The sequence below is a fragment of the Pyrus communis genome, chromosome 6, assembly GCF_041283825.1.
Source record: "Pyrus communis isolate YQ-2024b chromosome 6, ASM4128382v1, whole genome shotgun sequence".
Lineage (NCBI taxonomy): Eukaryota > Viridiplantae > Streptophyta > Magnoliopsida > Rosales > Rosaceae > Pyrus > Pyrus communis.
The window spans coordinates 23943464-23957792 of record NC_142570.1 but is presented as its reverse complement, the minus strand read 5'-3'; the positions used below and the strand labels follow the sequence as shown (position 1 = coordinate 23957792).

The 14329-nt window shown below is 35.6% G+C and overlaps 1 protein-coding gene across 1 annotated transcript; it reads left to right on the top strand.

Moving 5' to 3' along the window:
- The first annotated feature begins 1314 nt into the window (after positions 1–1314).
- On the top strand, positions 1315–4834 carry LOC137710798 (abscisic acid 8'-hydroxylase CYP707A2). The gene is made up of 7 exons (XM_068449929.2): positions 1315–1954; positions 2065–2380; positions 2647–3045; positions 3156–3333; positions 3432–3538; positions 3639–3757; positions 4134–4834. The coding sequence occupies exons 1-7, from the start codon at positions 1743–1745 to the stop codon at positions 4231–4233; spliced, it is 1431 nt and encodes a 476-aa protein (XP_068306030.2). The 5' UTR covers positions 1315–1742; the 3' UTR covers positions 4234–4834.
- Positions 4835–14329: the final 9495 nt, after the last annotated feature.

Here is a 14329-nt window from a genome sequence, read left to right as displayed (position 1 = left end):
TGCAATCAATTCAATGAATGGTAAACACGTCAATTCGACTAAAGACTTAAATTGATACAATTTAAAAATCTTAAAGTGTAAATGAGAAAATTGAAACTTCAAGCCCATATTAAAAATCATCCCAAAAATTAAAGGTGTAAAATTTTGTTATCCTTAAATTTTTGTTAATTTAGCTGGTGAATAACGTCAGAATTGTTTTGGCTAACCTAATTTAACTTATCATTTCCAACAACTATGAATAATTTATAAATATTTGTTAAATACTATGATAGTTTAATATTTTTAATGTTTAGTTTACCATTAAGATCTCTTTCCTCCAATTTTAATTTAGGGAGTGACCATTCATTGAGCTAAAGTAACTAGTTTTTTAAGTGTCTTGGAGAAAAATTAGTTGGTTTTTTTTTGGTTAAAATAACTTAAGCAAGAGCAAGTTTATAAGGAGATGCTCTTGCTCCTTTTCTTTAATAAAAAGGAGAAAGAGGAATTGGATTTGAAATCTCGTTCGAAATTAGTTTAAAAAATGCTATTTAACTAAGCAAAAATTCTATAATCTGCTAGATTATAGAATACTTTCTAACTTTTTAACCGTTAACTTGATTTTTTTTTTAAATTTTTAAATAAAAATCTAACAATTAAATGCCTGAAGTATCTCATACTTCACAGCACCAAAAAAAGAAAAAAAATAAATAAATAAATACATCCCTAGACATGTAGTTATTCAACTCATGCTAAAAGAATCCCTACGTGGGAGGTCTGGTGGAAAGTAGGAGTTAGAATGAGGGAGTAAATGCAGTGCAAATAGTATTAAAATCTCAAAAGAGTAGGGAAGATAGGGGATGAGATAAAGGTTGCCGTTTGCATTGCTCAAAGAGGTGTTTTTGCATTTAAGCTTTTCGTGCGTGTCCGTGTCTGTGCCCTCCTTCTGGTAATAAACTTCAAGGCCCGCACTTATTTCGTGATTCACTAACGCCCCGTCGTACGGTCAAACTCCTACATGAGGAAAGTCCCACGGTACACATTCTTTATGCGTTGCTTTTGCTTCTACACGTGCTCTCTCTCTCTTCCCTCTCTCTCTCCTCTCCCTCACTCTCCATAACATTTTTTGTTTAAAATATATGAAGTATTCCACTACGTGATAAATTTTTTAGTATATTCGAAATACAGATGATGTATTATATATCATTATATATGTAGTGAAAAATGTATTTGTACAATAACATGTAGTATGCTAATTCGTATTCTAGACGTATTAAAAAAATCTCTTCCACTACACATTGATATAAAAGTTATATGATATCCCTTGACATTCAATATAGTTCCGATAACACATAAATGTGCTAAAGTACAATTGATCTTCGAATTAAACAGTATGCTAAAACAGAATCAGTGACTCTAAAAAATGCATCCTTAAAATTTTGAACTCAAAATAAGAATCGTAACCCTTTTCAAACTAGAGATAAAGAAAGAAAGGAGCGACTAAAAGTGGTAAAACAAGTGAAAGCGTTGGAATGAGCTGGAGGGAGATTCCGTGTGTGGGATTCAAGCTGTAATTGGAAGGAGCACAAACATCTCCTCACTTCCTCTCTTCTTCCTCACCCAACACCCTCTATAAATACTCCCACTACTTCACTTGTTTTCTTCACAACACAACTAGTTGTTTTTCTTCCTCTTCTCCTTCTGCTGCTACTTAACCGGTTTATAGTTACTAATTCAATTCAATTCCAAGAAGAACAAGAAATTTAATGGAATTGAATATCTTGAACTCCATGTTTTGCATCTTTGCCTTTGTATTGTTCTTCCTCTTTGTCATAAATTCCCTCATCACCAAGCTCTTCACTCCGAACCGCCGGAAAATCCCACTTCCGCCGGGTTCCTTAGGCTGGCCTTACATTGGAGAAACCTTCCAACTCTACTCTCAAGACCCAAATGTCTTCTTTGCCTCAAAACAAAAGAGGTAATAATTCATTTCATTCGTCCCAAACCCGCATCGCTCTTAAGTTTTCTACTTAATTCACCGACTAGTTGGTTTTATGTACTAATGATGTGTTTTAATTTAATTGATAGGTTTGGGTCAATCTTCAAAACCCACATCTTGGGTTGTCCCTGTGTGATGATTTCGAGCCCCGAAGCGGCGAAATTTGTGCTTTCTCGAGCCCATCTGTTCAAGCCAACTTTTCCGGCGAGCAAAGAGAGGATGTTGGGGAAAGAAGCCATCTTTTTTCACCAAGGAGATTACCATGCCAAATTGAGAAAGCTTGTCCTCCGTGCCTTCATGCCGGAAGCCATCAGAAGTATCGTCCCTGACATTGAATCCATTGCCAAAGACTCTCTCAAGTCCTGCCAAGGCCGCTTGATCAACACCTTCCAAGAAATGAAAACGGTGAGTTATTGTAACAACACCCCCCACTCTTTCAACAGAGCAAAGCAAAACAAAACAGAGAGAATTAGAGCGGTAAAGACTAATGTTATCTTGGGAAACTTATGTTGCCATAAAATTGGGGTGATTAGTCTGATGAGATTGACCGTCATCTAGATTAGTCTGACAAGATTCAGCGAGAGAACATTTTCTGTTTTTCTGTAGTGAGAGATTTTTGGTTGATATAATATTAAATTGTTGTACTGATTAATCAATTATTGGTGGTGCAGTTCACATTCAATGTTGCACTCCTTTCTATATTTGGTAAGGATGAGATTCTGTACAGAGAGGATCTGAAGAGGTGCTACTACATTCTTGAGAAGGGTTACAATTCAATGCCCATTAATCTTCCAGGCACGCTGTTTCACAAATCAATGAAAGTAAGGAAGGAGCTGGCTCAGATCTTGGCCAAAATTATATCTACAAGTAGGCAAAGGATGCAGTTGGAGGAGGAGGACCATAAGGATCTTCTGGGATCATTCATGGGTGACAAAGAAGGCCTCACTGACCAACAAATCGCTGACAACGTCATTGGGGTCATCTTCGCTGCCCGTGACACCACAGCCAGCGTCTTAACTTGGATTGTCAAGTACCTTGGGGAAAACCCAAGCGTTCTTCAAGCTGTCACTGTAAGCATTCTAATCATCCAATTCCCTTTTGTTTTTATTATTTAAAAACATTCTAATTTCCTTTTTTAGGTTGTAATTAAGTTGTTACTAATGTGATGTGATATTTACAGGAAGAGCAAGAAGCAATAATAAGGTCAAAAGAAGAAGAAGAAGAGGAGGAGAAAGTTCTGAGTTGGGCAGATACCAAAAAGATGCCCTTGACTTGTAGAGTGATTCAAGAGACACTAAGAGTTGCTTCCATTTTGTCTTTCACTTTCAGGGAAGCCGTGGAGGATGTTGAATATCAAGGTCAGTAATTGCCAAACCAATGATTTACTTTTTCACCTTTTTTAACATGAAAGTTAGAATCTGTTTGCTGATGATCTCAAATATGGATATGTTTTCAGGTTATCTGATACCAAAAGGGTGGAAAGTTTTACCACTTTTCAGAAACATTCACCACAGCCCAGAAATCTTTCCTGATCCTGACAAGTTTGATCCCTCCAGGTTTGAGGTACACAACTCATCATTCATTCACCATAAACAATGGCTATGTTGGAGATAGATGTATGGTGGATAAAGACTCATCACCTTTATGTCATCGTGTGACACAGATTGCTCCAAAACCCAATACCTACATGCCATTTGGCAGCGGGACCCACGCATGTCCAGGGAATGAATTAGCCAAGCTGGAGATTTTGGTCTTTTTACACCATCTAACAACAAAGTACAGGTGGGTACTTTCACTTATTTTGGTAGTTTTGAATCTTGAGGGAGAGGAAAGATGATTCTTTACTCTCCTAATCTCTCTATCATTTCATACCTTCTTATTTGAGTGGTCATGATTAAATCACGTCAACATCTTATATTGATTTTTTATAAAAATAATAAGATAAAAAATAATATATGAAAGAAGGAGATGAAAGAAAATGAGAATAGGAGGGTAGAGAATCCTCTTCCGTGGAAGAGGGTAGGCATGCAGTGGCTGTGCTGTGCCTGTGGCAGTGGCGGCACAGCAGATCTGCTAGCACCTCCTCGTCCTGCTTTAACTTAATTTGTTGATCTGGTTGTGGAGGTGGCTGACATGTTATGTATGTGGCATTGTGCAGGTGGTCTATGGTTGGTGCACAAAATGGCATACAGTATGGCCCTTTTGCTCTTCCCCAAAATGGCCTGCCCATCAGATTATCTCTTAAAACTATCATATAAAACCCCCATAAATCATAAACTCCCAAAAACATTCCAAGTCCCCAACTTTCAGACCCTCCCTCCCCCTTCAAGCCAGCTACTTGACATATATTACCATTTCATGCATGAGGAAGAAACCCACCACTCCAAAGTCCATTTCCTTTTGGCCGAAAGAGATAAGCAACATAAAATAAACACGTGAGATTTAAAGAAACATATCGTACATCTTCATTGTTTTCATCTATCCCATTAATATCTCAGATGACTGAAAGTCACTGAATATTAGGGACGTGCCCTCCGAAAGTCAGAAAGTTCAAGATACAAGAAATTAAACATGTTGCAGCAGAGGAAGCCAAGTGCACAGAGAAGAGTCTTCCTACCAAAACATGATATGGTTGGCATATCATGTTTTCTTTTTCTTCCCTTTATTTTTTTTTATTTTTTTCTTTTTGGCATGCAAGAGATCATGAAGAGGAAAATTCCTCACCCAATGTGATAAGTGTATTTAAGTAGGTAGGGGTATACTAATTTCACCATAATTTCACCATAATAAATGTAAACAGCCGCAAGGCAGAAATGAAGATTCAAATCAATGGAATTAACAAAGTTAATTTTGTTCTTATATTCATTATTTCAGTTTTAAGCATGCATCGTAACATCCCACTACTAGCACTAGTATATATTTACTTTGATTATCATAGTTGCTTTACATGGGCATGGTACTAATGGCAACTTAAAATAAGCGATCTCAAGCCAGTCTATAGAACGCATGAAAATTATTAATAGCACTCTTAAGAAAATTATATGCTTGGCTCATTTATCAAAATGTACAATAACAATTGTACTTCTTAGAGTGCATGATGGTTTTTTTATTTAGCGCCAATAACAATTTTTAAAGAAAAAAAAATCAATCATTCTTAAGCGAAGATATGTATTTTGTTTACTCACTCATTTTCTCTCGCTCACACGCACTCCATTTTCCCGTTCTCAATTAATTTTGTATGTGACATGTTTAGGCAAAGAAAAACATTTTATCAATACAAAATGGAAAGAGATATTAGAGAAGAATGCCAGATTACTAACGGCACTCTCTGATAAGTCTTATATACCATGGAGGGTAGGGTATACATGATTCATATACACATGTTTTTGACTTGGTGCATATCTCTCTCAATGAGGTGAAGATAAGACCATAAATCATTATAATGTCTTGCTAAATATACCATGGAGGGTAGAGGATACATGATTCATATACTCATGTTTTTGACTTGGTGCATATCTCTCTCAATTAGGTGAAGACAGGACCATCAATCATTATAATGTCTTGCTAAATTTAGACAGCTGTGCGTAGACAACAGTAGTGTGCATATATATATATATACACATATACTATAATTGTGTATATACACATATACATTGTAGGAGTTTGAGACCCCTCTTGTCCCACATCGGGCAACAATATTTTTTTCACTAAGATTTATATAGGCTTATTCCTTCTTCTTAGTAATTAGAACTTGGACAATTTGAAAATGGATTGAAGGCTTGAGCCTTATGGTTGTGTGGATTAGGCTTGAATATAATATAGCCTAAATACAATTAATATTAATTAATCAAGACAAGGGCCTTCGGGCACTTGGGGCCTTGGAATTTAAAATTAATCAAATTCATTAATTTTATTTTTTGGATTAAGTTTTTAATTAATTTATTAATTAAAAACGTTTTGATTAAAAGACACAGCTATTAGAAAGAGTTGTGTACTTTCAAATACACTGAACAGGTAAGTGTATTTGAAAGGGTGTGAAACAGCCTATATATTTGCAATCACAGTATCCAAGTGAAATCATCCTTTCTTCCTCTTTTTCTTCCGTACGAAATTTCTAGAGAGTAAGCACACAAAGCAAATTCGCTAGAATTCTAGAATCCAGTGCGGGTTGTAGAATTAGGTAGTTGAATCCTGGTCAAGCAGATGTTGTAGAACCACAAGCACAAGAGTGGGACGAAAATACTGTTCGAAGGACACAGCTTTTACGCTAGCCTCTACCTTCTATGATCAAGTTAGTATCATTGATATTCTTATATTAGTTTCTGTATTTATTGTATAATTTCATTCTACACATCAAGTATTTTTGGTTAATAAAATATTAGAATTTCAAGTTTTGTTTATTTCTGTTATTTTTTGTTTATTTCTAAATTGTTCTCCAACAACAATCTCCAAAAATCAGACTTTGGGCCTGATTTTGTGACCTTATTAACCGAGACAGAACCTCAATCATTCAAGGAGGCCATGTCCACTCCTGAAATTCCATTTTGGAAGGATGCAGTTAATAGTGAGATAGATTCCCTTATGCAAAATCATACATGGGAATTAGTCGATTTGTCCCCTAGCAATAAGCCAATTGGGTACAAATGGATCTTTAAGATGAAATTAAAACCTGATGGTACAATTGACAAATATAAGGCTCGTTTGGTAGCTTAAGGATACCGTCAAAAACATGGTTTGGATTTCTTTGATACATACTTGCATGTAACGAGAATTACGTCAATAAGATTGTTAATTGCTATAGCTGCACTCCATAACATGGAAATACATCAAATGGATGTAAAGACTGCATTTTTAAATGGAGACTTAGATGAGGAAATATATATGGAACAACCCGAGGGGTTTGTGGTTAAAGGTCAAGAACACAAAGTTTGTAAACTTGTGAAATCACTATATGGGCTTAAACAAGCTCCAAAGCAATGACATGAAAAATTTGACCATATTATGATAACACACAGTTTTAAGATAAATGAGTGTGATAAGTGTGTCTACACAAAAACTCAAAATAATGCTTGCGTTATGTTGTGTTTTTATGTAGATGATGTGCTTATAATGGGAACTAACAAAGAGATGATAAATTGGACCAAGAAGATATTGAAATCAAGTTTCGATATGAAAGATCTTGGACTAGATGATGTGATTCTTGGTGTAAAAATAAAAAGAAACCAATAAGGATATATTCTTACACAATCCCATTATATAGAAGTTACACTTAGAAAATATGGTCATTTGGAAAGTAAAGATGCAATTACTCCTTTTGATGCCAATAGCAAACTTAAGAAAAATAGAGGTGATGCTATATCTGAACGGGAATACTCACAAGTTATTGGAAGTCTTATGTATATTATGAATTGTCCAAGGCCTGATATAGCATACTCAATGAGTAGACTAAGTAGATATACATGCAATCCTGGGCATGATCATTGGGAAGCTTTAATTCGAGTATTGAGATACTTAAAGCATACAATGAATTATGGATTGCATTATACGAGGTACCCTCCTGTGCTTGAAGGATTTAGTGATGCGAATTGGATATTGGATAGTACTGATATGAAATCCACAAGTGGATATGTATTTACTTTAGGAGGAGCAGCAATATCTTGGAAATCTTCCAAACAAACATGCATAACCCGATCAACTATGGAATCGGAATTTATCGCTCTCGATATGTCTGGAGGAGAAGCTGAATGGCTAAGAGATTTTTTGGAGGATGTTCCCATATGGCCTAAACCTGTAACGACAATATATATACATTGTGATAGTTTACCTGCACAATATCGAGCTAAAAATAATGTATACAATGGGAAGTCTATACAAATTAGACGAAGGCATAATACTATAAAGCAATGGCTCTATAGTGGTGTAATTTCTATTGACTATTTTAAGTCAAAAGATAATATTGCGGATCCGCTTACTAAAGGTTTGTCTAGAGAGCAAGTTAAGCATACATCAAGGGGAATGAGTTTAAAGCTAATAGAGTAAAATGAAACTACCAAACGGAAACCTAACCTAGTTGATTGGAGATCTCATGGTCTAGGTTCAATAGGCAAACTGGTTTGGCTAGATTCAAGAAGAAACACACTTACATACCCATTCCTATGATGGAAGAAGTGTGGTGACTGCTGATGGTGTAGGATACATTAGTTTAATAATATTGATACTTGTAAATCAAGTGGAATAGTAGCAGCAGCATATTCTTAATCAATATCACCTATATGAGAGTAAATGTGGGGTCGCATTTATGAGAATTACATGGCTACATTCAATAAAGCTCTTATGAATCCAGGATTTGTTCAGGACCAAAAAGAACACAAACGTATGAATTTGTGATGTGTAAATGTGGCATATATTTTGCTTATTGTCTTGGTTTACTATGGAGATGAACAGTTCAAGATTTTATATTCACTGCGTCATCTAGTAAATCCGATAAGTATATACTAAGGTAGGTTCAAGTCCAAAAGACACCTCTTCTGATGTATGTCACATCTATTGTTTACTTTCGTGTCTTAGTGTTTCTAGGACCAAATAGTCGCCTCAAATGTGGGGTATTGTAGGAGTTTGAGACCCCTCTTGTCCCACATCGAGCAACAGTATTTTTTCACTAGCCTTTATATAGGCTTATTCCTTCTTCTTAGTAATTAGAACTTGGACTATTTGGAAATGGATTGAAGGCTTGGGCCTTATGGTTGTGTGGATTAGGCTTGAATATAATATAGCCTAAATACAATTAATATTAATTAATCAAGACAAGGACCTTGGGGCACTTGGGGTCTTGAAATTTAAAATTAATCAAATTAATCAAATTCATTAATTTTAATTTTTGGATTAAGTTTTTAATTAATTTATTAATTAAAAATGTTTTGATTAAAAGATACAGCTATTAGAAAGAGTTGTGTACTTTCAAATACACTGAACATGTATTTGAAAGGGTGTGAAACAGCCTATATATTTGCAATCACAGTATCCAAGTGAAATCATCCTTTCTTCCTCTTTTTCTTCCATACGAAATTTCCAAAGAGTAAGCACACAAAGCAAATTCGCTAGAATTCTAGTATCCAGTGCGGGTTGTAAAATTAGGTAGTTGAATTCTGGTTGAGCATACGTTGTAGAACCACAAGCACAAGAGTGAGACGAAAATACTAGTTTATGTACATAAGCTATATTCTTCGAACAATATTTTCTTATATTCGTCTCACTCTTATAGGGAGGTTTCGTAACACCATTTTATGTACTCATTTTTTGACACACGTTTTTATGGGGTTCACTTCATAATATATTTCAATGATCCGAACCGTTTAGCTTTTAGATCTTCCCTCAAAGTCATGCCACCAAAAATTAGCCAAATATGAAACCATATGACCGTTAGGGTTTCTTTATAGAACTGTATTCGTCCATTTTCGTGACTACAAATGAATGTCTTATTAGTTTTGAATTTGTCTTTTTTTTTTTTTCGGGGTAGGGATGATCTATATACAAATGATGTTCTAAAAGATAAATGATTCTGATTATTAAAATACATTTATGAAGTGGGCCCTAAAAAATATGTATAAAAAATTATGTAAAGAAGTAGTACCACGAATCCGCTCTCATACATATATTTACATATACATATTAGAAAATCCATAAACAACGATTATGGCTCTGATATGTGTTGTATGTATATGCCTCATCAGCAGTAGCAAGCAGCTTAGGGGATGGCATGGCATACACGATGTGCCATAGAATGGGTTCTCATTAGTTGAATTTATGGACTACTATATCGAAAATATATTTTGGTGCAAATTTATGTCAAGTTTCAAAAAGAAGTCAGTGGTCAACAACTAATTACATTGATATTGTTTTAATTTAACAAACTTAATAATTCGATAAGCATTGATTTTTATCACAAAAAGCCTCATTGTGTTAAGTAGTGAAATCATTTGTTTATAAATAATATTCTGTCAAGTTTTCAAAGTGAATTTACTTGGGACAAGTTGTCACATCACGGCTCGGACCCGCACCACATCCCTAACTCGACTCCACCGTAACACGATATTTTCCGTTTTGGACCCTGACTACACCCTCACGGTTTTGTTTCTTGGAACTCACACGAGAACTTCCCAGTGGGTCACCCATCATGGGATTGCTCTCACGCGAACTAACTTAACTTCGGAGTTCCTATAGAACCCAAAACTAGTGAGCTCTTAAAAGGCCTCGTGCTAAGTAGAGATGAGAATATACATATAAGGCTTAGAGGATCCACTCTCTTGAACGATGTGGGATGTTACAAAAGTTTTCTTCAATCTGAATCTACTATAACACTCTAATATTAATAGTATTATTTTCTTGTTTAGTATCCTTGTCTACATGATCACGTCTTAAAATGGAAGAAGCAAACTCCAAAAGCATGTGGCAAACAGCTCTTTGGAACCAACCTACAATGTGGTTTGAACAACAAATCTTTCATTTTCTTCTAGTTCCCTTTTTAATATATAATTCCTGTAAGAAAACAAAAATTAGCACAATACTTTTTTTTTTTGTCTTTTAGAAATCATAAAAACAGACCTTTTATGGGAAAGGATCCTCATTTTTAGAAAAAAAAGAAAAAGAAAAAGGGATTAGTTACGAGACCCACTTCATATCGAATTTCAATGATCTGAACTGTATATGTTGTAAATCTCGATTCATATATCATTCTTGTAAAAATTCAATTCAATCCAAAAACATTTGCCCATTCAATTGTCACAAATAAATTTCAATGTATCTTAGACCATAGTGTTCGTCAATTTTTTTTAAAACTATATTTAGTTTTTGCACAAACAATATTATTTACAATAAGATGGAGGGGTGGACTTAGCCTCACAATGAGCTAGCAACAATGTGGTTCAAATTCGCTATTGGCGAGAATCGAACCTAAGACCTCTCATTTACATGTGAAGAAGAATACCACTAGACCGTACGTAGTACTAAGTGGATTTGAACTGAATTAGATGCCTCAAATATTTTTAATTTGATCACTAATATTTTGTAAAGAAGATCTATGAGGTGCAATTTGAAAAATAGAGGGTTCGGGTTGTTGAAGTTCGATGTCGTTTGGGCCCCACAACTAATGCCTAATTTTTCTTTAAATGGTGCTCCCTTCACTTAAGATTTTGCATAAGTAATAGATGAACACATGTTTTAGATAAAACAACTTAATACTACGATCTAATGGTGTTTCTCTTCACTTGTAAGTGAGAGGTCTTAGATTCGATTCTAGCCAAAGGTGAATTTGAACCACATTATTGTTAGTTCATTGTGAGGCTTATCCCACTGTCCACCAGTTTAGTGTAGATAATATCATTTGGTTAAAAAAAATCTTATATTTTGCTATTTATATCTTTATAGATGAAATAAAATAATGAATGTTCCAAACCATGAAAACATATAAATTGCATAAAAAATATCTCAACAGAGTCATCAAGGCTGCTATTGAGATTCCTAAGGTCCAAATAAGCATATTAAGATGGAACTCTTGGGGAGATTTTGTCATATTTGTCGCGTATTTGAAAAATGGACTATCAATCTAATAAACAATTATCGTGTGATGAATTGGTGAAGTGAGAAAATCTCTTGTTTTGTATGACCTTCATGTACTAAATTTTCTTCGAAATTAATCACAAAGATCTTTGGTTGTATATCATGTCAAGAAAAGGAAACGGTCAAACATATCGAAAACTTATATATTTTTTATTTATTTCGGGTGGGAACTAGACGTGGTCTAATGTTTAAGTTTTATTTGACCTCATTAAGTTTTCGAGATTGAAATATTAGTTTATTTGAGTTTCTTTGGGTTATAACTGGTTCAGTAATATTCGTTGTATCGCCCTAAGTCAATCATTCATGAAGTCTGTTATTATTTTTGATAATTAATTTATTAATCCAAATTAAACGGCAAGATCATTTTTGGAATGTAACAACATGTCCCTAACTTTATGATTTTATAAAAATTTTAAATAAGTGAATTGACGAAAATGTCCTAGAGGCTAGATTGTTGACTTTCGTTGATCACCTTTCGTGACGCGTACGAGTTATTATTTTACCGTACTCTTGAAATTCTCGACGGGACGATCGCGTAAGCATAATCTAAATCGAAACTGGAGTTACGATATTGGTTTTACGAAACTACAAATCTGAAAAGCACTTTTGTAAAGATTACTATCTATTATTTGATATATTTCTCATAATTATTATATTATTAGTTTAATATTAGTAGAGAGGTTGCGGGAAAAAGAAAAAAAAAAAAAAAAAGGAAGAAGTAAGGGGCAGAGCTGCCCAACTGGTGGGGGAGAGAAAGGTTGGCCGAATGGGAGATGAGAGAGGAAGGAAGGAACTAATAGGAGAAGAAAGAAAGGAGGAAAAGGAGGGAAGAGAGAAGGAGGGGAAAGAAACTAGGTCACCTCATTGACCCGCTTTGTGACCCGACCTGGTCAGAAACAATGGAATCTGTGGGTTCCGCTGGCCAAATTCTGGCGATTTAAGCCAAACCACCACCTGGGAAGTACACCATGACCATCTCCTTATCATTTCCACCCCAAATCCGAAGAAATTAGTCTCGGAATCACGAAGAATTGCACCGGTGGGTGCGACGGGCCACGCTGACGATCGGCCATTTCTGAAGGCAATCACGTTAATCTCTACCACCAAAACACTTCTCTTAAGGTCTGTAACAAAGCCTAAGCCGTGGTAGAGGCGTTAGAGCTCACATGGAAGTCGAATCGAAGCACACCTAAAACTAGGGTTCCGGCCATTCGTGGGAAAATTTAGGTGTTTCTCAGCCAAATTGGACTTGGCAACAGGTATACAACTTATTCTACTCGTTGAGATCTTCAATCCTGTAAAATTTGAGAATTTTTAAAAATAGTTGAATTTTTCGGTGGGCCGAGACCCCACCTGCCTTTCCTAGAATAATTTGGATGTTCGATTGACGAAATCTTGTCGTAAGACTATAGTTTTGATAGAGATCGTCACTTGGACATTAAATGAATCGATGATCCGACATATGGATCTTCCCGAATTGGATTTGTAAATTTGTAAAATAAAACGTCGGTCATCACTTAATTTTAGCGATTGGCGGAGATCCGACCGTTGGATTGTTCCTAAACTTTAGGATGTTGTTCTAAAAGATTATTGAAACTCTTGGGAAGTTACGGATGGGAAATTTGAGATGCGGATCTTCCAGATCGAGTTACGTAGGGTTGTGGACCTGATAGGAGCATATTTAGGCGACTTACTTAGCTTGTTTTCGTGCATTTATATTGTTAATTCCTAGTTGTTTTAGTAGTTTAAGCCATTTTCGTGTGTTTTTAGGTTCATATGGCTAAGGAAGCAAAAAGATGCATTTTGGAGCATTTTGGAGCAAAATTGGGCTTGGAATGGATAGCATATGCTTGGAGCCAAAGTGTTGGACGAATTTGAAGGCCTTGTATGCACTTTGGACATAAAACAAAGGGCCTAGCCCAATCAAACAATCCTTTGAGCCATGCAAAACCTCTAGCCCAATCAAACAATCCATCAAAGCCATGCAAAACCACCATCCATACACACTTCACACAAACCACAACCCTTAACCGTACCTTCCCATTGCATTTCCAGCATTCCTTGTAATCATTACACCACATTCTCCCTCTTTAATCCACATGCATTCATCATCATTCACTCTAGTTTTAATTCACATGCAAACACATTCATTCTCCAACATTGCACATGCACTTTGCCTTTCATCATTGCACCACAAATCAACCACATTCACACATCACCCATTCACCCTTTGCCGTGCATCACTCCCATTCTTTAATCCAATTCAGCCATTTAATCATTCAACCATGCTTTCCCATTTCATTACTCATTGCACATGCATTCACACCCCTTTAATCCACATGCTTTCACAACCTAATTCACATGCACATTCAATCAAACACAATCAATGCCGTGAGTTCCCCCCCTAACATTTCCAGCTTTTCTTCATCTTTGCAGCCACACTTCCACATGCATTCCCTATTTTCCTAGTTGTTTTTCCATCATTATTTCATCCACATGCAATCTCAATCATAACAGCCACATTCACTCTTAAACAATCATCCACATATTCTCCCATTCCCCCTATAAAAACCCATGCATTCATACACAAAAACACACTATTCCATTCACCACAGAAATTCCATTCACAACACAACACACAACACAAACACTTCCCCTTTGCCGCAAATCCCTTTCCATTTCTACACAACTTCTTCTCGGCTTCATTCCATACACTCTCCCATTCGCAGAAACCATTCA